Below are 27,914 nucleotides of genomic sequence, written 5' to 3' on the forward strand. Positions count from 1 at the left end.
AGTGATAATACCACTAGGCCACTGCCTCCCATTAACTGGAGAAGGATTAATGCCACCCAGTTATATAGATACAAGCTGCCATCATATTGAACCTTACAAATGCGATCAGTTGCAATGCACTCTTTCTTATATCAGAAACACATACACTTAGCTGCTTTAGCGTCCATTAGTCTTGTTGACCGGCGTTTCCGTTTCATTGGCTGTATGCATTTCAGCTCTGTAATAGACATATGGAATGAATACATGTTGAAATGTTAGTTACAGTCGACGCTGTTCCGGACAATCTTCACACACAGCATAGATCTTACAAACACAACAGCTAATGTCCTCAATGTACAGATTATTCCAGCAAATTAACAGGAGAATTCATCAAAATACCGCGAATGCTGGATATCTGCGTAAAAGCAGTTAGCGCTGCTGCCTCACAGCGCCAGGGACCCGGGTTCGATTCCCAGATTGGGTCACCGTCTGTGCAGGGTCTGCACATCCTCCCCGTGTCTGCGTGGGTTTCCTCCGGGTGCTCCGGTTTCCTCCCACAGTCCGTAAGATGTGCGGGTTAGGTTGATTGGCCGTGCTAAACTGCCCATTTAGTATCGGGGGTTAGTGAGGTAAATAGGTAGGGTTACGGGGATAGGGCCTGGGTGCGATTGTTGTCAGTGCAGGCTCGATGGGCCGAATGGCCTCCTCCTGTACTGTACGGATTTATTAAAATCAGAAAATGCTGGAACTCAGGCAGCATGTGTGACTTAAGTGGCCCAAAGGGCAGCACGGTGGCACAATGGTTTGCACTGCTACCTCACAGCGCCAGGGACCCGGGTTCGATTCCCGGCTCGGGTCACTGTCTGTGCGGAGTCTGTACATTCTCCCCGTGTCTGCATGGGTTTCCTCCGGGTGCTCTGGTTTCCTCCCACAGTCAGAAAGACGTGCTGGTTAGGGTGGATTGGCCATGCTAAATTCTCCCTCAGTGTACCCGAACAGGCGCCGGAGTGTGGCGACTAGGGGATTTTCACAGCAACTTCATTGCAGTGTTAATGTAAGCCTACTTGTGACACTAATAAATAAACTCAATTGGAGATCTTAAACAGTGATTTTCGGAAGGTTGAACATTGGAGGTTTTGGTAGTCGGGTGTGGGGGGAGTTGGGGGGTGCGGGTGAAGAGGTTTAAATTGGAATTTAGGTGGAATAAGTGCAATGTGGATATGTATCATCAAACTGGATTAGACGGTGGCACAGTGGTCAGCACTGCTGCCTCACAGTGCCAGAGACCCCAGGTTCAATTCATCGGCTTGGGTCACCGTCTGTGCGGAGTCTGCACATTCTCCCCGTGTCTGCGTGGGTTTCCTCCCACAGTCCAAAAGACGTGGTGGTTAGGTGGATTGGCCATGCTAAATTGCCCTTTAGTGCACCCGAAAAGTGTGGCGACGCGGGGATTTTCGCAGTAACTTAATTGCAGTGTTAATGTAAGCCTACTTGTGACTAACAAATAAACTTTATTTCAGTACGATTACAGGACACTGCATTAAACCATTATCTCATTCACCCTCCACACAAGTTATCGCTACAAACTGAACCTGACCACTGCCGGACTTCACTTTACATGAAGTTACAGAGGTTAAATTGTTATGTTGAACGCTTCCGGGAAACAGTACCTGCCCTTGTCGGAGTTTTAATGTCGGTGCTTGTCACAAATGTTAGTCCCGCGTCTGAGAAAACGCCAAACACATCTTTGCCACCTCCAGGCGTGCAGGCAATGTCATTCTTCTCCACCACGTTCCAGATCTACAGAGGATGCACGCAAAGCGAGTAGGTTTATTAAATACATTGATAAAGTGATGCCAGGACAACCTAACTTTCCTCTGGTTGGGAGATTAGTGGTGGAGCAGAAATATCACCAGCTCATCCCTACCCACCTGCTGTCTTATCTCAAGGTAGGGGAAAAAGAGCTCAATAGACAGGAACATAGGAAATTGGTGTGGGTGCAGGCCATTCGGCCCCTTGAACTTGAACCACCATGTAGACAGAGAAACAATAATGGCAATAGTGGCATTAAAATGGCTGAGAGTGAAGCATGCTGGGATTTTTGGTCAACTTATCATTAAAACCAAATGCAGGTCAGGAAATTGTGGTCTGAAGCTTCCTGCATTGACTAAAAAGAGAAGTCGTTTACCTTCAAGTAGACATAGTGGCCTCGAATTTTATTGCCATCATGTGTGGGACATGTCATGTGAAGTAAGCATAATGGTGTCATTCGCAAGTAATTTCATCGGGTTTTGAGCCATGTGATCGGTTTCTGGTTTCACAATTGGCTCAATGACAAAAAGTCTTCTGGAAGCAAGTGGAGGATTTGTAAATAAAAGACATTGCAGCCCTTTGTTTGCCAGCAACAACTCAAAAGAGATTAACCACCGTAAGAAGAATGCCTTGACGGAATTTTCCTCAGAGAACACTACGATGATAGATTCTCCTTTGGAATTCTTCCCTACACCTGGCAGTGTCTATTTGTAATTAAATAATTAATGTTAATATTCAGTTAAGAGTTATAGTTCAGTTGAGAGTTGATATTTGGTTAAGAGTTATAGTTCAGTTGAGAGTTGATATTTGGTTAAGAGTTATAGTTCAGTTGAGAATTGATATTCAGTTAAAGGTTAAAGTTCAGTTGAGAGTTGATATTCAGTTAAAGGTTAAAGTTCAGTTGAGAGTTGATATTCAGTTAAAGGTTAAAGTTCAGTTGAGAGTTGATATTCGGTTCAGAGTTATAGTTCAGTAAAGGAGCGAATGAGTTGCAACTGATCAAGTTTGAGCTGGTACCTGAAGGGTGTTAAATAAAGAAATAGATTGCGAAATGAATTAAAGAGTTGATCTCTGTTCTCGCTTCTCTCATTAAACTGGAATACTTGGATGATGTTTAAATTTAAAGCCAACAACAACCATTCAACTAGATCATGGCTAATCTCCGAGCGACTTCCACCATTTTCCCACATTATGCCCATATTTTTGACATCTTTAATACTGAGAAACCTAACCACCTCTTGAATATATGAGTACACTCAATGACTGAGCTTCCACAACACCCTGCGGTAGGGAGTTCCAAAGAGTTACAGTCCTCCGAGTGAAATAAATTCCTCCTTATCTCAGTCCTAAATGATCTGGTCTCATTGTGTTCCTGGTTCTAGACTCACCCTGCCAGGGGATATATGCTTCCAGAGAGAGTTTTGACTGTTTCGATGGGACCACCTCTTGTTCTTCTGAACACTGGAAAGCCTTCTGACACTTTGTTCCAAAAGGCAGTCATAGCCCAGAGGTTAGTGTCATCTGGTTTGGTCAGGGAGGTGGTTGTAATCATAGAATCCTTACAATGCAGAAGGAGGCCATTCAGCCCATTGACCCTGCACCGACAACAATCCCATGCAGGCCCCTTAACCCCACATATTTACCCTCCTAGTCCCCCTGACACTCAGAGACAATTTAGCATGGCCAATCCACCTAACCCGCACATCTATGGACTGTTGTTGGAAACCGGAGCAACCGGAGGAAACCCACACGGAAATAGGAAGAAGATGCAAACTCCACACAGGCAGTTTAGTTTTAATTTATTTGTCAGTGTCACAAATAGGCATACATCAACACTGCAGTTAAGTTACCATGAAAATCCCCTCAGACAGTGACCCAAGGCCAGAATCGAACCCGGGTCCCTGGCGCTGTGAGGCAGTAGTGCTAAACATTGTGCCACCATGACTTGTGACTGTAGAACAAGCAGGTAAATGGGTAAATGGATGAAGAAGGTGGGAATATTCATTTGTGGGACATGGGCGACGCTGGCTGGGCCAGCATTTATTGCCCATCCCTAGTTGCCTGAGGGCAGTTGAGAGTCAACCACATTGCTGTGGCTCTGGAGTCACATGTAGGCCAGACCGGGTAAGGACGGCAGATTTCCTTCCCCAAAGGACATTAGTCAACCAGATGGGTTTTTCCCACAATTGACAATGGTTTCACGGTCATCAGTAGATCCTTAATCCTGATATTTTTTATTGAATTCAAATTCCACCATCTGCCATGGCGGGATTCGAACCCGGGTCCCCAGAACATTAGCTGAGTTTCTGGATTAATTATCCGGTGATAACACCACTAGGCCATCGCCTAGTGGTATTAAGAGTTTCAGCCCAACTGACTGACACACAGTTTTATGGAGTAACAGCATGGGGTACAGGGTGGATCTGCAGGCTAAGCAGCGCACGACACTACATGGAACCATTTAAGAGGGGTGGTGGTAGGGACAGGTAGTCAAAAGGAATGTAGTGGTATTAGGGGAACTATAGTCTCGGGGATAGACACTAAGCTGTGCAACGAAGAATGGAAATCCATAAGGCTATGCTGTCTGCCCAGTGCGAGGGTTTGGAGTTTTCTGCTCATTTTTTCCTACTAAAGTGGATAAACTTCACATTTTTCTACCCTCTCATCCACCTACCCTGTTCTTGTCCACTCACTCAGCCTGTCTAAATCCCCTTGAAGCCTCTTTCTACCTTCTTCAGAACTCAACGTTCCCACCCAGTTTTCTATCATCGGCAAACTTGGAAATATTGGGTGGAATTCTCCCAAAAAACTTCTAAGTGTCGAATTCGCGGGAACGCTGGAGTAATTCATGCTGTTTCTTTCAGTGGGAGTTCACACTAGAATCTCCCACACTCTGTGCAATGCAGAGGCCACCAGCGTGAATATCATTACATTTCAGGGGATGGAGCCTATTCCTGCCCGGGATGCTGAAACCAGCGCCCTCTGCGCATGTGCAGTGGACCCAAAGTGTTAGTCTCCCCATTTGCTGGCCAGCTCAATCGCTGACCAGCCCGGGACCCCCGCAGTGCTGCCCCTCCAACCCCTCCATGGCCCGGTCGCGGCCCCCTCACCATTCCTGGGCTTTAAAAGATAGGCCTGCAGCAGATCCCTAGCATTTAGCAGGTTTGCGGAAACAAAACAATTTGCTCCTCCGTCCGTCTATCTGTCCGTCCATCCATCCATCCGTCCTTCCCTCCATCCATCCTTCCCTCCATCCATCCTTCCCTCCATCCATCCTTCCCTCCATCCGTCCTTCCCTCCATCCGTCCTTCCCTCCATCCATCCATCCATCCGTCCAACCATCCATCCGTCCATCCATCCGTCCATCCATCCGTCCATCCATCCGTCCATCCATCCGTCCACCCCTCCGTCCATCCGTCCACCCATCCCTCCGTCCATCCGTCCATCCATCCATCCATCCACCCATCCACCCATCCCTCTGTCCATCCATCTGTCCGTCCATCTGTCCGTCCATCCATCCATCCATCCGTCCGTCTGTCTGTCCGTCCGTCCGTCCATCCGTCCATCCATCCACCCATCCGTCCATCCATCCATCCGTCCACCCATCCCTCCATCCCTCCATCCGTCCATCCATCCATCTGTCCACCCATCCCTCCATCCCTCTATCCATCCATCCATCCATCCATAACAATCCCTCACACTTTTTTGTCCAATTTTTGGTCCGTGCAGAGTGGTCACTCCTAGTTTGTCTTCCCCCACACTAGTCCTCCAAACCCCACTTTCCCCAGCACTTCCAATTCTCCAGTTCCCTCTTGCCTTCCACATCCAGACTGCTTAACTCCCCGCATGACAAATGTTGACCCCTTATGTTCCAATAAATGGGTTAAGGCATTCTAGCCAAAAAAGCGTCACACAAATGACTTTTTGCCAGTAATTTCCAAATGTAAACGCTGAGAAAAACAATGGGAATTACTCGCCTTGCTTTGCGTTAATTTATTTTTCTTGTTCAATACGAACACCGCTTTATCCACAACGACTAGACCAACCGTCGCCCCAGGATCTCCCGTCAGCTTGAGATGGAATTCCGTGCCAGGTTTGTAAATTTTGTTTTTATCTTCTGAATTTGCAGCAGTTACTTCCAGCTGTGAAGAAATGTACATTAGTCTGAAATACTCATAAATACACTAACTTTTTAACAGCGCAACACATCGTTGCCGACAGCTTTACATTGAGCACGGCCGATGCACCTAACCAACGCGTCTTTCAGACTGTGGGAGGAAACAGGGGAACCCGGAGGAAACCCGCACAGACACGGGGAGACTCCACACAGACAGTGACCTGAGAATCATAGAATCATACAGCGCAGAAGCAGCCCTTCGACCCATCGAGTCCGCACCGACACATTAAACACACCAGAACTCCCACCTAATCCCATCTGCCAGCACTTGGCCTGAATGTTACGATGTGCCAAGTGCTCATCCAAGTACTTTTTAAAGGATGTGAGGCATCCCCACCTCCACCACCCTCCCAGGCAGCGCATTCCAGACCGTCACCACCCTCTGGGTAGAAAGGTTTATCCTCACATTCCCCTCCTACCCCTCACCTTGAACCTATCCCCTTGTGACTGACCCTTCAACTAAGGGGAACAGCTGCTCCTTATCCACTCTGTCCATGACCCTCATAATCTTGTACACCTCGATCAGGTCGCCCCCCCACCCCCCACCTTCTGGCCGGAATCGAACCCAAGTCCCTGGCGCTGTGAGCCAGCAGTGCTAACCACTGCGCCACCTTGCCATCCCGTGTTCACAAGGAAGTGATGTGTAGGTAGCGCAGGAGTTCTCCCCCAGCCTGGGTGGATGCACAGCATCGGAGTTCCATAAGGTTCTTGAGTAACCTGTTAGTCCCTTATTTCCATACCACCCAGCAACTTTACTTGTGGTTTTGAGAGTAGATGGGGAAATCTTTGCACTGTGTTATGACCACAGCAGATGTTAATTGCCAAACAATCCAAATCCCAGAGGGAAACCTGACCTTGTGATCACAACTTTTTTTTAAATTCGAAAATGAGAAGAAAACTACTGATTTCAGCAGCAAAGAACTCCAGAAGCACCTTTGAAATTGTGAAAATTGGAAGATTTATTTACAAGCAGAAAACAAATTTTAAGCACCCAAGGGTTCAAACGTTCCCATTTTTTGGACAAGTGTTGCCTCCAGTGGGAAATGCGGACGACAGTCCAACAGCCGCCGTACCAGGATTTCCCTCCTGATTTTCAAACAATTCACAAAAAAAAGTGAGGGACCCCACCAGCAACTATGCTTTCTGAAAGATTAAGGGCACCCCAGTTTAAAAGAGTAAAAATTTAAAAATGAGAACATCTGAACATCCCACAGAAATGCCCCCCACATGGACCGCCCTCCCCAACTCCGCCCCCCACCCCCCACCCCACCGGCCACACACAATCCGAGCACCCACTTTACTGCCACCACACCAGCAGTGAACAAATGCCCCCTTCGGCATTGTCCGCTGGCACTACCGTGGCAGTACCAATGGGCTGTACCATGGGTAGTATCAAGGTACTGCTGTGATGATGCTGTGCATTTAAGAAATGTTTTTGAACTATGTTCTTGAGCAAGATCTGTTGCGGCAATTCTACACACTCGGAGCCGTTCTGTCCACAACCGGCGTCCTGTATTGTAACTGCAGCAGCATAATTACTTGTAATTGGTAGAAGGTTTGTTTTACTTTGAACTGAAGCTGTTCTGTAGTTTTGAATGTTTTCCCCTGGGATTTTGCAGAGTGGGGTTTGATTGGGATAATTGACAGATATGGTCATCTGACAGGGTGAAGCTAAGCTTACACAAAATATTCAAGCTTAGATGCAGCTTTGATTTGATTTGATTTAATTTGATTTGATTTATTATTGTCACATGTATTAGTCTACTGTGAAAAGTATTGATTCTTACGCGCTATGAAGACAAAGCATACCGTTCATAGAGAAGGAAATGAGAGAGTGCAGAATGTGGTGTTACAGTCATAGCTAGGGTGTAGAGAAAGATCAACTTAATGGGAGGTAGGTCCATTCAAAAGTCTGACGGCAGCAGGGAAGAAGCTGTTCTTGAGTCGGTTGGTGCGTGACCTCAGACTTCTGTATCTTTTTCCCGACGGAAGAAGGTGGAAGAGAGAATGTCCAGGGTGCGTGGGGTCCTTAATTATGATTTGATTTAATTTATTATTGTCACATGTATTAGTATGCAGTGAAAAGCATTGTTTCTTACGCGCTATACAGACAAAGCATACCGTTCATAGAGAAGGAAAGGAGAGAGTGCAGAATGTAGTGTTACAGTCATAGCTAGGGTGTAAAGAAAGATCAACTTAATGCGAGGTAGGTCCATTCAAAAGACTGACAGCAGCAGGGAAGAAGCTGTTCTTGAGTCGGTTGGCACGTGACCTCAGACTTTTGAATCGTTTTCCCGATGGAAGAAGGTGGAAGAGAGAATGTCCGGGGTGCGTGGGGTCCTTAATTATGCTGGCTGATTTGCCGAGGCAGTGGGAAGTGTAGACAGAGTCAATGGATGGGAGGCTGGTTTGCGAGATGGATTGGGCTACATTCATGACCTTTTGTAGTTCCTTGCAGTCTTGGGCAGAGCAGGAGCCATACCAAGCTGTGATGCAACCAGAAAGGATGCTTTCTATGATGCATCTGTGAAAGTTGGTGAGAGTCGTAGCTGCCATGCCAAATTTCCTTAGTCTTCTGAGAAAGTAAAGGCTTTGGTGGGCTTTCTTAACTATAGTGTCGGCATGGAGGGACCAGGACAGGTTGTTGGTGATCTGGACACCTAAAAAACCTAAAGTTGGCAACCATTTCTACTCCGTCTCTGTTGATGTAGACAGGGAGATGTTCTCCGCTTCCTGCAGTCGATGACAATCTCCTTCGTTTTGTTGACATTGGGGGAGAGATATTGCCATCGCACCAGTCCATCAGATTAGGCTTTTGAGTTGAGTGAGAACCTCCCTTTTCCCCTCTCTGAAGTTGGAGATTGGAATCTGCCGGGGGATAAGTCTCGTTCTTGGTGATTCTGCTGGAACTCCAATAAATTTGGCAAACATGACTTCTGTTTCGTAAAGTCATACTGGCATTACGATGGACTAAATGTTCTGCCACTACTTACTTTGTACTGGATTCTATAGATGGGGGTTTTCCGATCGCACTCGCCCCGAAGCCAGAAAATCCCACCTAAGGTGGACCTTTCCATGGTCCGCTCCTCATCCGTTACGATTCCCGTGGTGGGCGGAATGGAAAGATTCGCTCCTATAATTTTCCCAATGGCAGATATTGGGTGAACTGACCCATCATTTGCTGCCCTCAATCTCCTTCCTTTCTTCATCTCATTTCTTGGAGGTTAAGAGTACAAATGTTGCACAGATCCTCAAACAAACAAATACAAAACAGAAATACTCACTTTTCCAATGCAGGTATCCGTCACATCGACCCATATGGAATCAGCAACCACTTCCGTTGTCAAATAATAATAAGCCACCAGTCTAAACGATGGTATTAGGTTCGGGGTGATTCGAAGTAACATCATTGTAATAAACTGATCATCTTTCCTTTCCTGTCGAGCAACAGTCACTATTTTCCCTTTGTTTATGAGCTGAGTTAAAAAAGGACAGAATAAAAATTAAAGGATAAAAGTAAGCTGAAGTCACAGAAGCAATTTTGGAAGTCTACGCATACATATTTTAAATTCTGTTTGTTGATGCCACAAGTAGGTTTACATGACATTCCTTCACTGGAAGGAGGGAGACTGAGGGGGAAACCTGATACAGGTCTACAAAATGATGAGAGGCACAGAAAGGGTGGATAGCCAGAGGCGTTTCCCCAGGGTGGAAGTGTCAATTACAGGGGGGGGAGGGCACAGGTTCAAGGTGAGAGTGGGAAAGTTTAAGGGAGTTGAGTGGGGGAAGTTTTTCACGCAGAGAGTGGTGGGTGCCTGGAACGCACTGCCAGAGGAAATGGTGGAAGCAGGCACATTAGCAACATTTAAGAGGCATCTGGTACATGAATAGGGAGGGAATAGAATGATACAGACAGAGTAAGGGCAGAAGATTTTTTTTTTAGTTTAGTTAGGGCATCATGATTGGCACAGGCTTGGAGGGCCGAAGAGTCTGTTCCTGTGCTGTACTTCTCTTTGATGTGGCGATGCCGGCGTTGGACTGGAGTGGGCACAGTAAGAAGTCTCACAACACAAGGTTAAAGTCCAACAGGTTTATTTGGAATCACGAGCTTTTGGAGCGCTGCTCCTTCATCATGTGAATGGAGCCCCGCCACTCACCTGATGAAGGGGCAGCGCTCCGAAAGCTTGTGATTCCAAATAAACCTGTTGGACTTTAACCTGGTGTTGTGACACTTCTTACTGTATTTTTCTTTGTTCTATTAACACAGCAATGAAGTTACTGTGAAAACCCCCTAGTCGCTACACTCCGGCGCCTGTTCGGGTACATTGAGGGAGAATTTAGCACGGCCAACGCACCCTAACCAGCACGTCTTTCGGACTGTGGGAGGAAACCGGAGCACCCGGAGGAAACCCACGCAGACACGGGGAGAACGTGCAGACTCCACACAGACAGTGACCCAAGGCAGGAATCGAACCCGGGTCCCTGGCGCTGTGAGGCAGCAGTGCTAACCCACTGTGCCACCGTGCCACCCACGGAATATGAAGGAAAGAGCCTTTGATAGATTTCACTCACCTCATCATAAGTATTGGAGAGAAAGTAAAGACAGCACTGACCAGAAAACACGAGCAATAAACATCAGTTTATCATCAAATTTAAAACATTCTAAACGTCTATTGAAGAATAGAGGATAGCCAAACATGTTCGAGGCAGAAACTAGAGATATAACTTTGGGTGGGGTTTCGCACCCCTCCCCCCACCACCAATATCCACCGCCCCCCCCCTCCCCCAAACACCACCAATGTGTTGGGGCCCCATTTAAATAGGTAGAAGTATAATTTTCCGGCTCTTACCCTTGATGGGCACGATCCTGTTGGATTGTTTCTCCCTGTTGGTGTGGGGACACGCTGGTGTGAATCACGTCAGGCCCCCCACAATGTGCATCTGCTGGGTGCATCCCGGCGTTTGGTGATGGTGGGAGGGGGTGGGGGGGGCGGGTAGTGGTCTGGCCTGGGGAGTACACCCTGGCACTGCCCCATGGCATTTCCAGGCACCTGATAATGCCAGTGTGTAAGTGTATTTATTTTATGTGTGTGTGAATGTTTTTGCATGTGTGTATGAATGTGTATGTATGTGTATGTATGTGTGTGTATGTGTGTGTGTGTGTGTGTGTGAAAGTCTGTGTATGTGTGCGTGTATATAAAGAACAAAGAACAAAGAAAACTACAGCACAGGAACAGGCCCTTCGGCCCTCCAAGCCTGCACCGACCATGCTGCCCGACTGAACTAAAACACCCTACCCTTCCGGGGACCATATCCCTCTATTCCCATCCTATTCATGTATTTGTCCAGATGCCCCTTAAAACTCACTATCGTATCCACTTCCACTATCTCCCCCGGCAGCGAGTTCCAGGCACCCACTACCCTCTGTGGAAAAAACTTGCCTCGTACATCTCCTTTAAACCTTGCCCCTCGCACCTTAAACCTGTGCCCTCGAGTAATTGACTCTTCCACCCTGGGAAAAAGCTTCTGACTATCCACTCTGTCCGTGCCCCTCATAATCTTGTAGACTTCTATCAGGTCGCCCCTCAACCTCCGTCGTTCCAGTGAGAACAAACCAAGTTTATCCAACCTCTCCTCATAGCTAATGCCCTCCATACCAGGCAACATCCTGGGAAATCTTTTCTGTACCCTCTCCAAAGCCTCCACATCCTTCTGGTAGTGTGGCGACCAAAATTGAACACTATATTCCAAGTGCAGCCTAACTAAGGTTTTATAAAGCTGCAACATGACTTGCCAATTTTTAAACTCAATGCCCCGGCCGATGAAGGCAAGCATGCCGTATGCCTTCTTGACTACCTTCTCCACCTGCATTGCCACTTTCAGTGACCTGTGTACCTGTACACCCAGATCCCTCTGCCTATCAATATTCTTAAGGGTTCTGCCATTTACTGTATATTTCCTATTTGTATTAGACCTTCCAAAATGCATTACCTCACAGTTGTCCGGATTAAACTCTGTCTGCCATCTCTCCGCCCAAGTCTCCAACTGATCTATATCCTGCTGTATCCTCTGATGGTCCTCATCGCTATCCGCAAATCCACAAATCTTTGTGTCGTCCGCAAACTTACTAATCAAACCAGTTACATTTTCCTCCAAATCATTTATATATATTACAAACAGCAAAGGTCCCAGCACTGATCCCTGAGGAACACCACTTGTCACAGCCCTCCATTCAGAAACACACCCTTCCACTTCTACACTCTGTCTTCTATGGCCGAGCCACTTCTATATCTACCTTGCCAGCTCACCTCTGATCCCATGCGACTTCACCTTCTGCACCAGCCTACCATGAGGGACCTTGTCAAAGACCTTACTGAGGTCCACGTAGACACCATTCACTGCCCTACCCTCATCAATCATCTTCGTCACTTCCTCGAAATACTCGATCAAGTTAATGAGACATGACCTCCCCTTCACAAAACCATGTTGCTTCTCACTGATAAGTCTATTTATTTCCAAGTGGGAGTAAATCCTGTCTCGAAGAATCCTCTCCAATAATTTCCCTACCACTGACGTCAGGCTCACCGGCCTGTAATTACCTGAATTATTCTTGCTACCCTTCTTAAACAAAGAAACAACATTGGCTATTCTCCAATGTCTGTGTGTATGTGTATCTATGTATATGTGTGCATGTGTGTGTGTGTGTGTGTGTGTGTGTGTGTATGTATGTGTGAGTTTGTGTGTGTGTGTGTGTGTGTGTGTGTGTGTGTGTGTGGAATTTGCATGTTCTCCCTGTGTCTACGTGGGTTTCCTCCGGGTGCTCCGGTTTCCTCCCACAGTACAAAGATGTGCGGGTTAGGTTGATTGGCCATGCTAAATTGGCCCTTAGTGTCAGGGGAACAAGCAGAGTAATATGTGGGGTCAAGGGGATAGGGCGTGGGATTGTGGTCGGTGCAGACTTGATGGGCCAAATGGCCTCTTTCTGCACTGTAGGGACTCTATGACTCTATGATTCCCACTCCCACAAGGGGGCGGCACAGTGGCACATTGGTTAGCACTGCTGCCTCACAGCGCCAAGGTGCTGGGTTCGATTCCTGGCTTGGTTCACCGTCTGTGCAGAGTTTGCATGTTTTCCTAGTGTCTGCATGGGTTTCCTCCGGGTGCTCCAGATTCCTCCCACAATCTGAAAGACGTGCTGGTTAGGGTGCCTTGGCCATGCTAAATTCTCCCTCAGTGTACCCGAACAAATGCCGGAGTGTGGGCGACTAGGGGATTTTCATGGTAACTTCATTGCAGTGTTAATGTAAGCCGACTTGTGACACTAATAAATAAACTTTAACTTTCACAATTGAAGACATCATAGCTGCCTCTTTCAAAACAGAAACACATGGCTGACATACGGAGAACATACCATGTAGGTGAAGTATTTTATCTGCTTCTGCGTTGCCGCATCACCCTTTGGGAGAATGAACTGAACAGGTAAATCATCGCCCGGATTCAATACTTTTGATGAAATGTGAATGTGCAGGTAATTCTCTGAGTTAGACTGTGTCCTATATGGTTCCGCCACCATACTCGCCGAAGCTTGCCGAGAATCAGGAGAGTTGCCAACATTGGTTTCAACCTATCGGTGGGAAGAAAAATTCAAAAGCATGAAAATTAAACCAATGCCATTGAGTAAATGTCAATCTAACACAACCTTCACAGAATCTCTCCAGTGCAGAAGGAGGCCATTTAGCCCATCGAGTCTGCACCGACAACAATCCCACCCAAGCCCTATTCCCATAACCCGACATATTTACCCTGCTATTCGCCTCTAACCACCCATCCCGGGACACTAAGGGGCAATTTAGCATGGCCAATCCACATAACCTGCACATCTTTGGACACTAAGGGGCAATTTAGTATGGCCAATCCACCTAACCTTTACATCTATTGGACACTAAGGGGCAATTTACCATGGCCAATCCACCTAACCTTTACATCTATTGGACACTAAGGGGCAATTTACCATGGCCAATCCACCTAACCTACACATCTTTGGACACTAAGGGGCAATTTACCATGGCCAATCCACCTAACCTACACATCTTTGGACACTAAGGGGCAATTTACCATGGCCAATGCACCTAACCCACACATTTTTGGACTGTGGGAGGAAACCAGAGCACCCGGAGGAAACCCACGCTGACACAGGGAGAACATGCAGACTCCACACAGAGTGACCCAAGGCTGGGAATCGAACCCGGGGCCCTGGAGCTGTAAGGCAGCAGTGCTAACCACTGTGCCGCCCTTCCTTTACAGGTTTCAATGAAAAATTAGCAAACATTTATGAGAGTGGGTTAGTGTTTAATACGAGGAGTGAATTCACCAGAACGTAGGTTGGTAGACCATCTGTGATGTCTCTGCCATTCGTCCAATTCTGACCTCCTGACTATCCCCAATTTTAATCCACTATTATTGGCCACACATTGATTAGGGGCCTTACTCTCGGTCCAAAGCTCTGGAATTCTATCCCTCCCTCCAAGGAACAAAATAATTCATGTGCATAGGAAATGAATCAGGTGCATCTTTGATATTATTTTTCTAAGATCCATTGGGGGTGGCACAGTGGCTAGCACTGTTGTCTCACAACTCCAGGGACCCGTGTTCAATTCCAGCCTTGAGTCACTGTCTATGTAGAGTTTGCACGTTCTCCCCGTGTCTGCGTGGGTTTCCTGCGGGTGCCCCGGTTTCCTCCCACAGTCCAAAGATCTACAGGTTAGATGGAATGGCCATGCTAAATTGTCCCTTATTGTCCAAGGATGTGCAGGTTAGGTGGAATGGCCATCTAAATTACGCCTTAGTGTCCAAAGATGTGCGGGTTAGATGGAATGGCCCTAGTAAATTCTCCTTAGTGCCCTACGATGTGTAGGTTAGATGGATTGGCCATGCTAAATTGCCCCTTAGTCTCCAAAGATGGGTATGTTAGGTGGATTGGCCATGCTAAATTACCCCTTAGTCTCCAAAGATGTGTAGGTTAGGGGGATTGGCCATGCTAAATTGGCCTTTAATGTCACAAAGCTGTCTAGGTTAGGTGGATTGACCATGGTAAATTGTCCCTTAGTGTCCCAAGATGCATAGGTTAGGTGGATTGGCCATGCAAAATTGCCCTTAGTGTCCAAAGATGTGTAGGTTAGGTGGATTTGCCATGTAAAATTGCCTCTTAGTCTCCAAAGATGTGCAGGTTAGGTGGATTGGTCATGTTAAACTGCCCTTACTGTCCAATGATGTGTAGGTTAGGTGGAATGGCCATGGGAAATTGCCCCTTAGTGTCACAAAGATGTGTAGGTTAGTTGGATTGGCCATGCTAAATTGCCCCTTAGTGTCCAAGGATGTGCAGGTTAGGTGGATTGGCCATGCTAAATTGTCCCTTAGTGTCCAACGATGTATAGGTTAGGTGGACTGGCCATGCTAAATTGCCCCTTAGTGTCCCAAAGATGTGCGGGTTAGGTTGATTGGACATGCTAAATTATCCCTTAGTGTCCCGGGATGTTATAGGTTAGAGGGATCAGCAGGGTTCCTAAGCGGTGATGGGACCTGGGTGAGATTGGTGTTGGTGCAGACACGATGGGCCGAATGGCCTCCTTCTGCACTGTAGAGATTCTATGAGTCTCTGATTCCATTCTGAAAGGTACAAAGCCAAAGATCAGAATGGACCCCACTCCTGACTTGCTCTGAAAACCAAATTCAAATCCAATTGAATCCAATTCTTGGTTCCCACAAGAGAGACAAACAAGCTGACAAGATAAGGCCTTGCACCCCATCTTGGACTCTACCTGACGCTTGATCTTCGGCAGGGTAGATGAGGCCCCGACTGAGGCTGTGAGGAGCCTAATTTATTGACCGCTTAGCGGCCACTTCCTGCTCAGTCTCAATTCTGAGGCTGACAGAAAGATTCCCGGGTCTGGAGGCAGCCTGAAAATAAGAAACCAACCTCCGATTGGACAAGCAGCAATGCGGCATTTTTCAAGTTGTACCAAGGAGCCTGGCCTGCTGGGGAGCGCCTCCCACAGACCCCGGGTCCCGCAGAACCCAGCTCTGGAACCCCTGGATTAAGTGATGAGGGGCTGTTTTCATGGGATAAAGCAGCTAATAACTCGAGGGCATTGCCATCAGGATGACACAAAGATTAGTGGAGTTGATAGTGCCAGGGATCATCAGAGGATAAAACAGGATGTAGATAGATTGGAGACTTGGGCACAGAAATAGCAGATGGAGTTGAATCTGGGCAAATGCAAAGTGATATATTTTGGAGGATCATGTGTAAGTGTGAATTATACAGTAAATGGCAGAACCCTTAGGAACATTAACATACAGAGGGATCTGGGCGTGCAGGTCCACAGTTCCCTAAAAGTGGCACCACAGGTGGCCAAGGTGATTAAGAAGGCATATGGGCATGCTTGTCTTCATCAGCTGGGGCATTGAGTACAAGAGTTGGGGAATCATGTTGCAGCTATATAAAACCTTGGTTAGGCCGCATTTGGAGTATTGCGTGCAGTTCTGGTCTCCCCACTACCAGAAGGATGTGAAAGCTTTGGAGAGAAGCTCTTTGTGAGAGCTTTGCAAAGAAAGTTCACCAGGATGTTGCCCTGGTCTTGAGGGTGTCAGCTATGAGGAGAGGTTGATTAAACTAGGATTGTTTTCACTGGAAAGACAGCGGCTGAGGGGAGACCTGATAGAGGTCTACAAAATGATCAGAGGCACAGACAGGGTGAATAGTCAGAGGCTTTTTCCCCAGGGTGGAAGTGTCAATTACAAGGGGGCCACAGGTTCAAGGTGAGAGGGGGAATGTTTAAGGGAGATGTGCGGGAGAAGTTTTTCACGCAGAGAGTGGTGGGTGTCTGGAACGCGCTGCCAGAGGAGGTGGTGGAAGCAGACACATTAGCAACATTTAAGAGACATCTGGATGGGTCCATGAATAAGAACAACAAAGAACAAAGAAAATTACAGCACAGGAACAGGCCCTTCGGCCCTCCAAGCCTGCACCGACCATGCTGCCCGTCTGGACTAAAATCCCCTACCCTTCCGGGGACCATATCCCTCTATTCACATCCTATTCATGTATTTGTCCAAACGCCCCTTAAAACTCACTATCGTATCCTCTTCCACTACCTCCCCCGGCAGCGAGTTCCAGGCACCCACCACACTCTGTGTAAAAAACTTACCTTGTACATCTCCTTTAAACCTTGCCCCTCGTACCTTAAACCTGTGCCCCCCTAGTAATTGACTCTGCCACCCTGGGAAAAAGCTTCTGACTATCCACTCTGTCCATGCCCCTCATAATCTTGTAGACTTCTATCAGGTCACCCCTCAGGGAGGAAATAGAGGGATACAGATCGAGTAGAAGGTTTTTTTTGAAGTGTAGTTAGGGCATCATGATCGGCACAGGCTTGGAGGGCCGAAGGGCCTGTTCCTGTGCTGTAATTTTCTTTGCTCTTTAAGAGGAAAACTTGCTATTCTTCTGCAAGAATAGAATTTAAATGAGAAAGAGTGCAGAAAAGATTTACTAGGATGCTACTGGGACTTGATGGTTTGAGTTATAAGGAGAAGCTGGATAGACTGGGACTTTTTTCTCTGGAACGTAGAAGGGTGATCTTATCGAGGTCTAAAAATAATGAGGGGCACAGATCAGCTAGATAGTCAATATCTTTTCCCAAAGGTAGGGGAGTCTAAAACTAGAGGGCAGAGGTTTAAGGTGAGAGGGGAGAGATACAAAAGTGTCCAGAGAGGCAATTCTTTCACACAGAGGGTGGTGAGTCTGGAACGAGCTGCCAGAGGTAGTAGTAGAGGTGGGTACAATTTTGTCTTTTAAAAAGCATTTAGACAGTTACATGGGTAAGATGGGTATAGAGGGATATGGGCCAAATGCGGGCAATTGGGATTAGCTTGGGGGTTTTTTAAAAAAAAGGGCGGCATGGACAAGTTGGGCCGAAGGGCCTGTTTCCATGCTGTAAACCTCTATGACTCTATGACTAAGCAGCTAGGATATGGAATGCGCTTCCTATTCAGCTGCTAGGAGCTGGTTCAAGAATATACATACGGAGAAAAATAATTTGTGGGGCCAGAGGGTATGCATGGGGCGAATGGGATGGCTCTTTGAATGAGTTGGTACAGCCACGACAGACAAAAAGCTTCTTCTGTGTTGTATTAATGAATCTATATTAAACGTGCTCACTTTCACTGGGAGCTCGGCTCGATGCCCGCCTGTATTAATTGTCAGCCTGGCGATACCGTCAGCTTGTGTGGTTGATTCGCTGTCTCCGTTATTGACTTTCACAGGGACTCCACTGGCTGGTGAACCATCGGGATTCGTCACAAAAACCTTAGATAAGGAGGAACAAGAAAGAAAAAACAATCTTTATCCCATTCCTCACACAGCAAAGATACACAGTGAACAAAAGGCATTGGTGAGGCCACACCTGGAGTACTGCGCACAGTTTTGGTTCACGTATTTGGGGAAAGATGTAGTGGCACTGGGGGCAGTTCAGAGGAGGTTCATTAGTTTGATTCCAGAGATGAGGGGTTTGTTGTGCGAAGAGAGATTTAACAGTTTAGGCCGATACTGTCTGGAATTTAGGAGATTTGATTTGATTTATTATTGTCACATACAGTGAAAAGTATTGTTTCTTGCGCGCTATACAGACAAAGCATACCATTCATAGAGAAGGAGAGGGTGCAGAATGTAGTGTTACAGTCATAGCTAGGGTGTAGAGAAAGATCGACTTAATGCGAGGGAAGACCATTCAAAAGTCTGACAGCAGCAGGGAAGAAGCTGTTCTTGAGTCGGTTGGAAGGTGACCTCAGACTTTTGTATCTTTTTCCCGACGGAAGAAGGTGGAAGAGAGAATGTCCAGGGTGCGTGAGGTCCTTAATTATGCTGGCTGCTTTGCCGAGGCAGCGGGAAGTGTAGACAGAGTCAATGGATGGGAGGCTGGTTTGTGTGATGGATTGGGCTACATTCACAACCTTTTGTAGTTTCTTGAGGTCTTGGGCAGAGCAGGAGCCATACCAAGCTGTGATACAACCAGAAAGAAAGAATGAGGGGGGATCAAATTGAGGTATACAAGATGATAAAAGGTTATGGATAAAGTAGATGTGGAGCGGATGCTTCCTCTTGTGAGGCATTCTAGGTCGAGAGGTCATAGTCTTAGGATAAGGGGCAGCAAATTGGAAACAGAGTTGAGGAGAAACTACTTCTCCCAAAGGGTTGTGAATCTGTGGAATTCGCTACCCCAAAGAGCGGTGGGTGCAGGGACAGTGAGTAAATTTAAGGAGGAGTTAGACAGATTTTTAATTGGTAATGGGTTGAAGGGTTATGGGGAGAAGGCAGGAAAATGGGGATAAGGCGCATATCAGCCATGATCGAATGGCGGAGCGGACTCGATGGGCCGAATGGTCTAATTCTGCTCCTATATCTTATGAACTTATGAAAAGATGGAAAGAGAGGTATCTGTACCATGAGACCAAATGGCATTCCAGGCTTGTAATACTTGGACGTCTTTTTGAAGACTATAGTGTATGGCGAGGTGACTATCTTTATTCCCACTTTCTCTGCTTCCACCATGTCACTACCTGTATCATAAAGCGACAAATTGGAAAGAAAGAAAATTCTAGTAGGCATTTTATCAAATTCCAGAAGTAAAGTATTTCTGCTGTGGGCTGACTAAAATGTAACACAAGTGCAGAACATCACTGGTGAGCTGTTTCCCACAGAAAAATGCAGAGAGATAATGCAATGTCCCAGCTATATTAGGGGTTGTGAGCTTTTAACATAAAGAAAAAGATGTGGTTTGCACACGGAGATTCAAACTAACAGCAACAGATTTATTCTTGGAGATCTTGCCTGTCCAGACAACAAACTGAAACTAAAACTGTGCAACACCCTAATGACATCGTCATCAGATCTTGTGACTGGTGCTTAAAAACAATCATGCAACTACTTAAATATATAACAGAATAAAATTCACAACCTTATCTAAAATTATGTAAAGAACCTATATTAAGTTGTTTAAATTTTTTATTGGTGTATACTAATCTTAATTTAAGTATTTTGTGATATGGTAAAATATTTTACTTTATTGGGAACAATAGTACTGTGGTAATGGATGAGGAATCAAGGGACCCTAAAACATTTTCTAAAATTCACTCATGGGATGTGGGCATTGCTGGCTGGGCCAATGTTTGTTGCCCATCCCTGAGGGGAGTTAAGAGTCAACCATCTTACAGTGGGTCTGGAATCACATGTAGGCCAGACCAGTTCCTCCATCAGTCAGTCATTAAGTATATGCAAGATAATCGTAAGGTAACGGAGGAATATAGGAATCCGATGGGATAGAATTAAGTTAGAAGGTTGCTATTGAATGGAGAAGCTGCTCCAAGGCCGAATGGCCTACTCCAGCTCCTCATAGAATTATAGAATTCCTGTAGTGCAGAAGGAGGCCATTTGGTCCATCGAGTCTGCACCAATAACATTCCCACCCAGGGTCTATCCCCATAACCCCACATATTGAACCCACTAATTCCCCCTAAAGTACATATCTTGGGAAACTAAGGGGCAACTTAACATGGCCAATCCACCTAGCTTGCACATCTTTGGACACAAAGGGCAATTTAACATGGCCAATCCACCTAACTTGCACATCTTTGGACACCAAGGGGGAATGTAGCATGCCTAATCCACCTAGCGAATGTGGGAGGAAACCGGAGCACCCGGAGGAAGCCCAGGCAGACACGGGGAGAACGTACAAACTGCACACAGACAGTCACCCTAGGCTGGAATTGAACCCGGGTCTCTGGTGCTGTGAGGCAGCAATGCTAACCACTGTGCCACCGTGCCACTCCTATTTACCATGGTCCCATAAAATAAACCCATAATGGCAGACATATATAAACAAAGAACAGTACAGCACAGGAATAGGCCCTTCGGCCCACCAAGTCTGTGCCAACTCACATGCCTCTCTAATCGAATATTTCCTTGCCTCTAACGTGGTCCATATCCCTCTATTCCCTGCCTATTCATGTATCTATCCAGATGCCTCTTGAGTGTTGTTATAGAATCTGCTTCCACCACTTCCTTCAGCAGTGAGTTCAAGGCATTCACCACCCTCTGTGTGAAAAACTGCATTGATTGCACAGGTAAAGATAAATACTAATGGAATAAGTCAATCATTTTTATGAATGAGATTGTTCTTCAACTGTAATAAGATACACGGTATATACACACCTGTATATGTTATAACGCTAGCGGTAACATAGAATGAATATCCCACATATCCCTCAATGTTTGGAATGCTGCGCTTCAATACTTCACTTGTCAAAGAAGCTTGTCCTTTTCCACCTGCAATCTGAAATCAAATAGTTTAGAGCAGTAATCAGGACCCGAACTGAAATTACTTTCTATTTTTTCCCCTGGTTCTGCTGTGCACCCTTTATGTCAATGGGCGGCGCGGTGGCACAGTGGTTAGCACTGCTGCCTCACGGCGCCATGGACCCGGGTTCGATCCCCGGCCTCGGGTCGCTGTCTGTGCGGAGTCTCCCTGTGTCTGCGTGGGTTTCCTCCAGGTGCTCCGGTTTCCTCCCACACTCAAAAGATGTGCTGGTTAGGATGGATTGGCCATGATAAATTCTCCCTCAGGTGTACCCGAACAGGCGCCGGAGTGTGGCGACCAGGGGATTTTCACAGTAACTTCACTGCAGTGTTAATGTAAGCCTACTCATGACACTAATAAATAAGGTCAAAAACTTAAACAATCTACACTGGACACTGGATACTTAACAGACAATATCATTGACTTTCTAAGCCCCGATTTTTAAATCATATAATATTGCATAGTTCAAAAATGAAATAACTCTGTCATACAAAATGAACAACTATTAACAGCCATAGAATCCCTACAGCGCAAAAAGTGGTCATTCGGCCCATCGAGTCTGCACTGGCTCTCCGAAAAAGCATCCCGTTCAGGGTCCACACCCGCCCTATCCCTATAGCCACATCATTTATACTATAATATTCCCCACTTGCCTGGATGGGTGCAGCTCCAGCAACACTCAAGAAGCTCGACACCATCCAGGACAAAGCAGCCCCGCTTGATTGGCACCCCATCCACAAACATTCACTCCCTCCACCACCGACGCTCAGTAGCAGCAGTGTGTACTATCTACAAGATGCACTGCAGCAATTCACCAAAGATCCTTAGACAGCACCTTCCAAACCCACGACCACTTCCATCTAGAAGGACAAGGGCAGCAGATACATGGGGAACACCACCACCTGCAAGTTCCCCTCCAAGCCACTCACCATCCTGACTTGGAAATATCTCGGCCGTTCCTTCACAGTCGCTGGGTCAAAATCCTGGAATTCCCTCCCCAACGGCATTGTGGGTCAACTCACAGCACGTGGACTGCAGCGATTCAAGAAGGCAGCTCACCGCCACCTTCTCAAGGGGCAACTAGGGATGGGCAATAAATGCTGGCCCAGCCAGCGACGCCCATGTCCCACGAATGAATAAAAGAAAAATATTTACCATGGCTCATCTTCCCAAACTGCACATCTTTGGACTCTAAGGGACAATGTTAGCATGGCTAACTCATCTAACCTGCATATCTTTGGACACTAAGGGGCAACTCAGCAAGGCTAATCCATCTAACCTGCACATCTTTGGAATCTAAGGGGCAATTTAGCATGGCCAATCCATATCATGGCCAATCCATATCAACTGCACATCTTTGGACACTAAGGGGCAACATAGCCTGGCCAATCCACCTAATCGGCACATCTTTGGATACTAAGGGGACAACGTTAGCATAGCTAATCCATCTAACCTGCACATCTTTGGACACTAAGAGACAATGTTAGCATGGCTAACTCATCTAACCTGCACATCTTTGGACACTAAGGGGCAATTTAGCATGGCCAATCCACCTAACCAGCATAGGGGCAGTTAGAGGGATTAGTGGGTAAAACATGTAGGGATATGGGGGTAGGGCCTGGGTGGGATTGTGGTCGGTGCAGACTCGATGGGCCGAATGGCCTCTTTCTGTACTGTAGGGTTTCTATGATTTCAATTTAGCACGGCCAATCCACCTAACCCGCACATCTTTGGACACTAAGGGACAATTTAGCATGGCCAATCCATCTAACCTACACATCTTTCCCTAAAAGAGGCCAAACCAACACATCTTTGGACAAACAAAAAAGAACTATTCTTTACCATTGCAGTGTTAATCCACAAAGAAAGGAATTACTTTTTCCTTCAGCTAATTCTTCAATACAAACACTGCTCAATCCATATGAATGTGTCAAGACTTGGACATGTTCCAAATTTCAGGTATAGATTGGTCTTTACTTACAGGTACCGCTTGAAGCGATGACGGGATGCTTAACTTTTCACCATTCTTCATTATTCCAAACAGGACAAATGCACGTCCCTCGACAGGTTCTCCATAGGTGAATCTAAAAATAAATTAGATAAAGGGCCTGATTTTACCAAACCTTCGCACCCATTTTCGGGCGCGAAATCACAGTAAAGTCGGGCGTCGGGCCTATACCGCGATCTGCACCCGATTCCGAACAGTTCGCTGCTCATCCGACACCCGATTCGGGCGTGTGTCCGGCCCGTGCCCGACGATTTAAATGCATTTGCATGCATTTAAATCGACTTAATGAACCGCGCGCCCAACTCTACCGCCAAATCCCACTTTACCGTCTTCTGGCCCGATCCGCGTCCGCGCTGTTACCGACCTGCAAAATAAAAGTCTGAAGTCGCCGCTGCAGCTTCCGAAGAGTGGGGTCAGAGACTGCAACGACTCTTTGACCCAGGTCATCCTCTGGTCGGGGTGGGAGGGGGGTGGGAGGAGGAGAGGGGGTGTGACGTCTCATCCCCTGGGGGGGGCGGGGGGGGGGTGGAGGAGAGGGGGTGTGATGTCTCATCCCCTGGGGGGGGGGGGGGCGGGGGGGGGTGGAGGAGAGGGGATGTGATGTCTCATCCTCTGGTCGGTGGGGGGGGGTTCCGCTGCCTGTCTGTGACCGATCCCTCCTGGCACCGTCACTGGTTCACTACCAGCCACAGATGACTCTTCCCTGCAGGTGCGAGAGAGCGGGAGAGATGGCTGTGGCTGGTAGTGTACCAGTGATGGTGCCAGGAGGGATCGGCCACAGACAGGCAGCGGAACCCCCCCGACCCGAGGATGATGCGTCACACCCCCTCTCTTCCCCCCCTCCAGGGGATGATCGGTCACACTCCCTCCCCTCCCACCCCCCCACCCCCTCTCCTCCCCCCCCCCCCTCCCCCCCGACCAGAGGATGAGACGTCACACCCCCTCCCCTCCCACCCTTCCCCCCCCCCCCCCCCCGGCCAGAGGATGACCGTCAGAGAGCCGCTCTTTGTTTCGCATCCGGGCGTGCTGTCAGATTTGTTTCTAACTGCGCATGCGCAGTTCGGAGCTCCGATCGGTCCGCCAGCGCCAAGCCCCTCCCACAGCGCGGATCAGACCGGAGCCGGCAAAACGCGTATGGGCGCGCTGGAAAGAGGATTCCAGGCGCGGATCTATTTGACGCCCAGATCCTGCACTTAGACTCAAAATGATAAAATTCCTCCCAAAATAGTTAAAACGTCACAGAAGCCAACTCTCCAGAAAGCCTACACTCCGTTAGAAGGATGCACTAACCTTGCCGTGATTGCAATGTCCAATTTGACATCATCAACGTAGAAAAACTGTTTCTCTGGCTCCAGAATAACTTCGAAACTTGGGAGCACTAATAAAGACAAACCAAGTTAAAACTACCTTCAAGAAAATGCTGATGACTGCAACAGTGAAATCCATAGAGATTTACAGGTCCAATCCGTTATGCTTCTGAAACATTTTGAAAATAGTTTGCGTGAATATGGTGGATATCCCAAAACTTTACAACCTGTGGGAATCTTGGCCCCGACTCTCCCATGGCGACCCGCAACCTTTCTGGCGGGTCGGGCTGGGAGATGCGCGTCGCCGGTCTTGTTCCGGGATTTGCACATGCGACGGGAACGCACGCCCATCCCCCTGAGCTGGAGAACAGTCACCGGTCAGATCACGCTGGAAACCAGCAGGAAGAGATATCAGTCATTGAACCTTTTTTAAATGCATTTTAAATGTATTTTAAATCTAATTATTGGGAACTTTCCGGTCCCGATTGAATCTCCCATCCCGCCAGGAGTACTTCATTCCGGCGGGATTCAGTCTAGCTCCCCGCGTCCGGGGAACTAGCGGGAGACCCCGCCGGAATGAAGGGGGCGGCAATCGGGCCCCCCCCCCCCCCAGGGGGTCAGGCAGCAGGGGGTGGTGTCCCCTGGGCATGGGCACCCTGGCAGTGCCAGCCTGTGCCCCCGGCACTGTAGAAGAGGCAAAGTACCCATGCCCAAGGGGGCACCTTGGCACTGCCCACCGGGCATCAGGCAGTGCCAAAGGAGTGGGGCCTATTGTGGGGGGGGGGCTAGGCGTGGTCGGTGGGGATTGGGGGGGGGGTCCCCCTTCTGCATTGGGTTCGGTCTGGGATGGAGGGAGGGAAGCGAATGGGGCGGGCTGGGAGGGGTGGTCTGCTGGGGGGTGGGGTGGGGGGGGGGGGGGGGTCTGCCGGGTGAGGGGGGTGGGGGGATCGCTACTCTTGGGAGGGGTGTGGGCTGGACATCGGGGCACTCCGGGGTGGGGAGGGTCAGGGCTGGCCCGGGAATTGCTGTAAGGGCCGCGATCGGGCCATGGGGGGGTGCTGGAGGGGCAGCACTGCGGGGGTCCCGGGCTGGCCAGCAATCGAGCTGACCAGCAAACGGGAAGGCTGACAGTTCTGGGCTACTGCGCATGCGCAGAGTTCCAGAACTGTCAAGCTCCGGCGCGAAAAGGCCCCCCCCCTTGGGTTTTTAATGAGATTCCCAATTGTGAGCTCTGCAGTGCACAGAGAGCGGAGATTCGAGTGAGAAGCTGAACTGACAAAACAGTCGGGATCTAAAACAGCTTTCCCGCCAATTCAGCACTTTTGGGAGAATCAAGTTTGACTGTCATTCTGTTACATGTCCAAACGTTGACTTAGAAACATAGAAACTAGAAGCAGGATGAGGCCATTCGGCCCTTCGAGCCAGCTCCGCCATTCATTTTGATCATGGCTGATCATCAAATTCAATATCCTGATCCCTCCCTTCCTCCCATATCCCTTGATCCCTTTAGCCCCAAGAGCTATATCTAATTCCTTCTTGAAATCACACAATGTTTTGGCCTCAACTACTTTCTGTGGGAGTGAATTCCACACATTCACCACTCTCTGGGTGAAGAAATTTCTCCTCACCTCAGTTCTAAAAGGTTTACCCCTTATCCTCAAACTATGACCCCTAGTTCGGGACTCCCCCACCATTGGGAGCATTCTTTCTGAATCTATCCTCTCTAACATTGTTAGAATTTTGTAATTTTCTATGAGATCCCCTTTCACTCTCTAAAATCTAGTAAATATGATGCTAAACGACTAATATATGACAGAACTATCATCCCAGGATTCGCTGCACTCCCTCTATAACAAGGATACCCTTCCTCAGATAAGGACACCAAAACTGCACACAATACTCCAGGTGTGGCCTCACCAACGCCCTGTACAATTGCAGCAAAACATCCCTATCCCTATACTCAAGTCCTCTCGCTATGAAGGCCAACATACCATTTGCCTTCTTTACTGCCTGCTGTACCTGCGCGCCTACTTTCAGCGACTGACCCAAGAGGACTCCAAGGTCTCGTTGAGTATTGATGAAGCAGCTGAAGGTGGTTGGGCCTCGGACACGACCCTGAGGAACTCCTGCAGTGATCAGTGATGTCACTGAGATGGTTGGCCTCCATTGTTAGAATGTAACCAGTGACAACTTTGTATTGGATGTAATGTGACCAATGGGAACAAGGTGGAAGGGTCAGCTGACCCAGTAAACCATGGAACCCATTACAGGGTGATGTAATAGTCAGCTGGTTCACTATAAATAAGGAACTATGTAGAATTGTGGGGAGCTTGGAGTAGCCCAGTGGTTAGCACTGCTGCTTCACAGCTCCAGGGTCCCGGGTTCGATTCCTGGCTCGGGTCACTGTCTGTGTGGAGTTTGCACATTGTCTGCGTGGGTTTCCTCCGGGTGCTCCGGTTTCCTCCCACAGTCCAAAGATGTGCGGGTTAGGTTGATTGGCCAGGTTAAAAATTGCCCTTTAGAGTCCTGAGATGCGTAGGTTAAGAGGGATTAGCGGGTAAATATGTGGGGGGAGGGCCTGGGTGGGATTGTGGTCGGTGCAGACTCGATGGGCCGAATGGCCTCCTTCTGCACTGTAGAATTTCTATGATTCTAGGGTGAGGCCCCAAGTTTGGAGTAATGATATTTCTTTATTGAACCCTTTCTTTGATTTATAAGTTGGAGTAAGTTTTGTTGTTTCAGTCGCTGCATTTTGAAGAGTTCCTTCTGAAGAAACATCGACCAATCATAGCCGTCATCCTATGTGCCTGGTATGACTCCAACTAGCAGAGAGTCTTCCCAACCCTCCACCCATCCCGATTTTCAATAGCTCCTGATTTGCTTGGCTCCTCCTTGGTCAAATGTTGCATTGATGTTGAGGGCAATGGCTCTTACCTCACCTCTGGAATTCAGAACTTTCATCCATAGAATCCCTACAACGCAATGGAAGCCATTCGGCCCATCGAGTCTGCACCAACAAAAATCCCACCCAGGCCCTATCCCCGTAACCCCACACATTTACCCCTGCTAATCCCTCCAACCTATGCATCCCGGGCCACTAAGGGGCAATTTAGCACGGCCAATCCACCCAACCTGCACATCTTTAGACTGTGGAAGGAAACTGGAGCACCCAGAAGAAACCCACGCAGACACGGGGAGAATGTGCAAACTCCACCCAGACA

At 47.8% G+C, this 27,914-nt stretch overlaps 1 protein-coding gene across 1 annotated transcript in view; it reads right to left on the bottom strand.

The window, feature by feature from the left end:
• LOC144507765 (complement C3-like) overlaps positions 1–27,914 on the bottom strand; it is a 149,353-nt gene that overhangs the window by 93,083 nt on the left and 28,356 nt on the right. Inside the window, exons 7-16 of the mRNA XM_078235039.1 lie at positions 24,677–24,764; positions 23,360–23,462; positions 21,234–21,354; positions 19,467–19,582; positions 18,186–18,332; positions 13,380–13,592; positions 9,253–9,444; positions 5,769–5,933; positions 1,650–1,779; positions 146–217 (exon numbers count right to left, since the gene is read on the bottom strand). Coding sequence (XP_078091165.1) covers positions 146–217; positions 1,650–1,779; positions 5,769–5,933; positions 9,253–9,444; positions 13,380–13,592; positions 18,186–18,332; positions 19,467–19,582; positions 21,234–21,354; positions 23,360–23,462; positions 24,677–24,764 — 1,347 coding nt within the window. The remainder of the gene's footprint in view (positions 1–145; positions 218–1,649; positions 1,780–5,768; positions 5,934–9,252; positions 9,445–13,379; positions 13,593–18,185; positions 18,333–19,466; positions 19,583–21,233; positions 21,355–23,359; positions 23,463–24,676; positions 24,765–27,914) is intronic.

This window comes from Mustelus asterias, chromosome 19, assembly GCF_964213995.1.
Source record: "Mustelus asterias chromosome 19, sMusAst1.hap1.1, whole genome shotgun sequence".
NCBI lineage: Eukaryota > Metazoa > Chordata > Chondrichthyes > Carcharhiniformes > Triakidae > Mustelus > Mustelus asterias.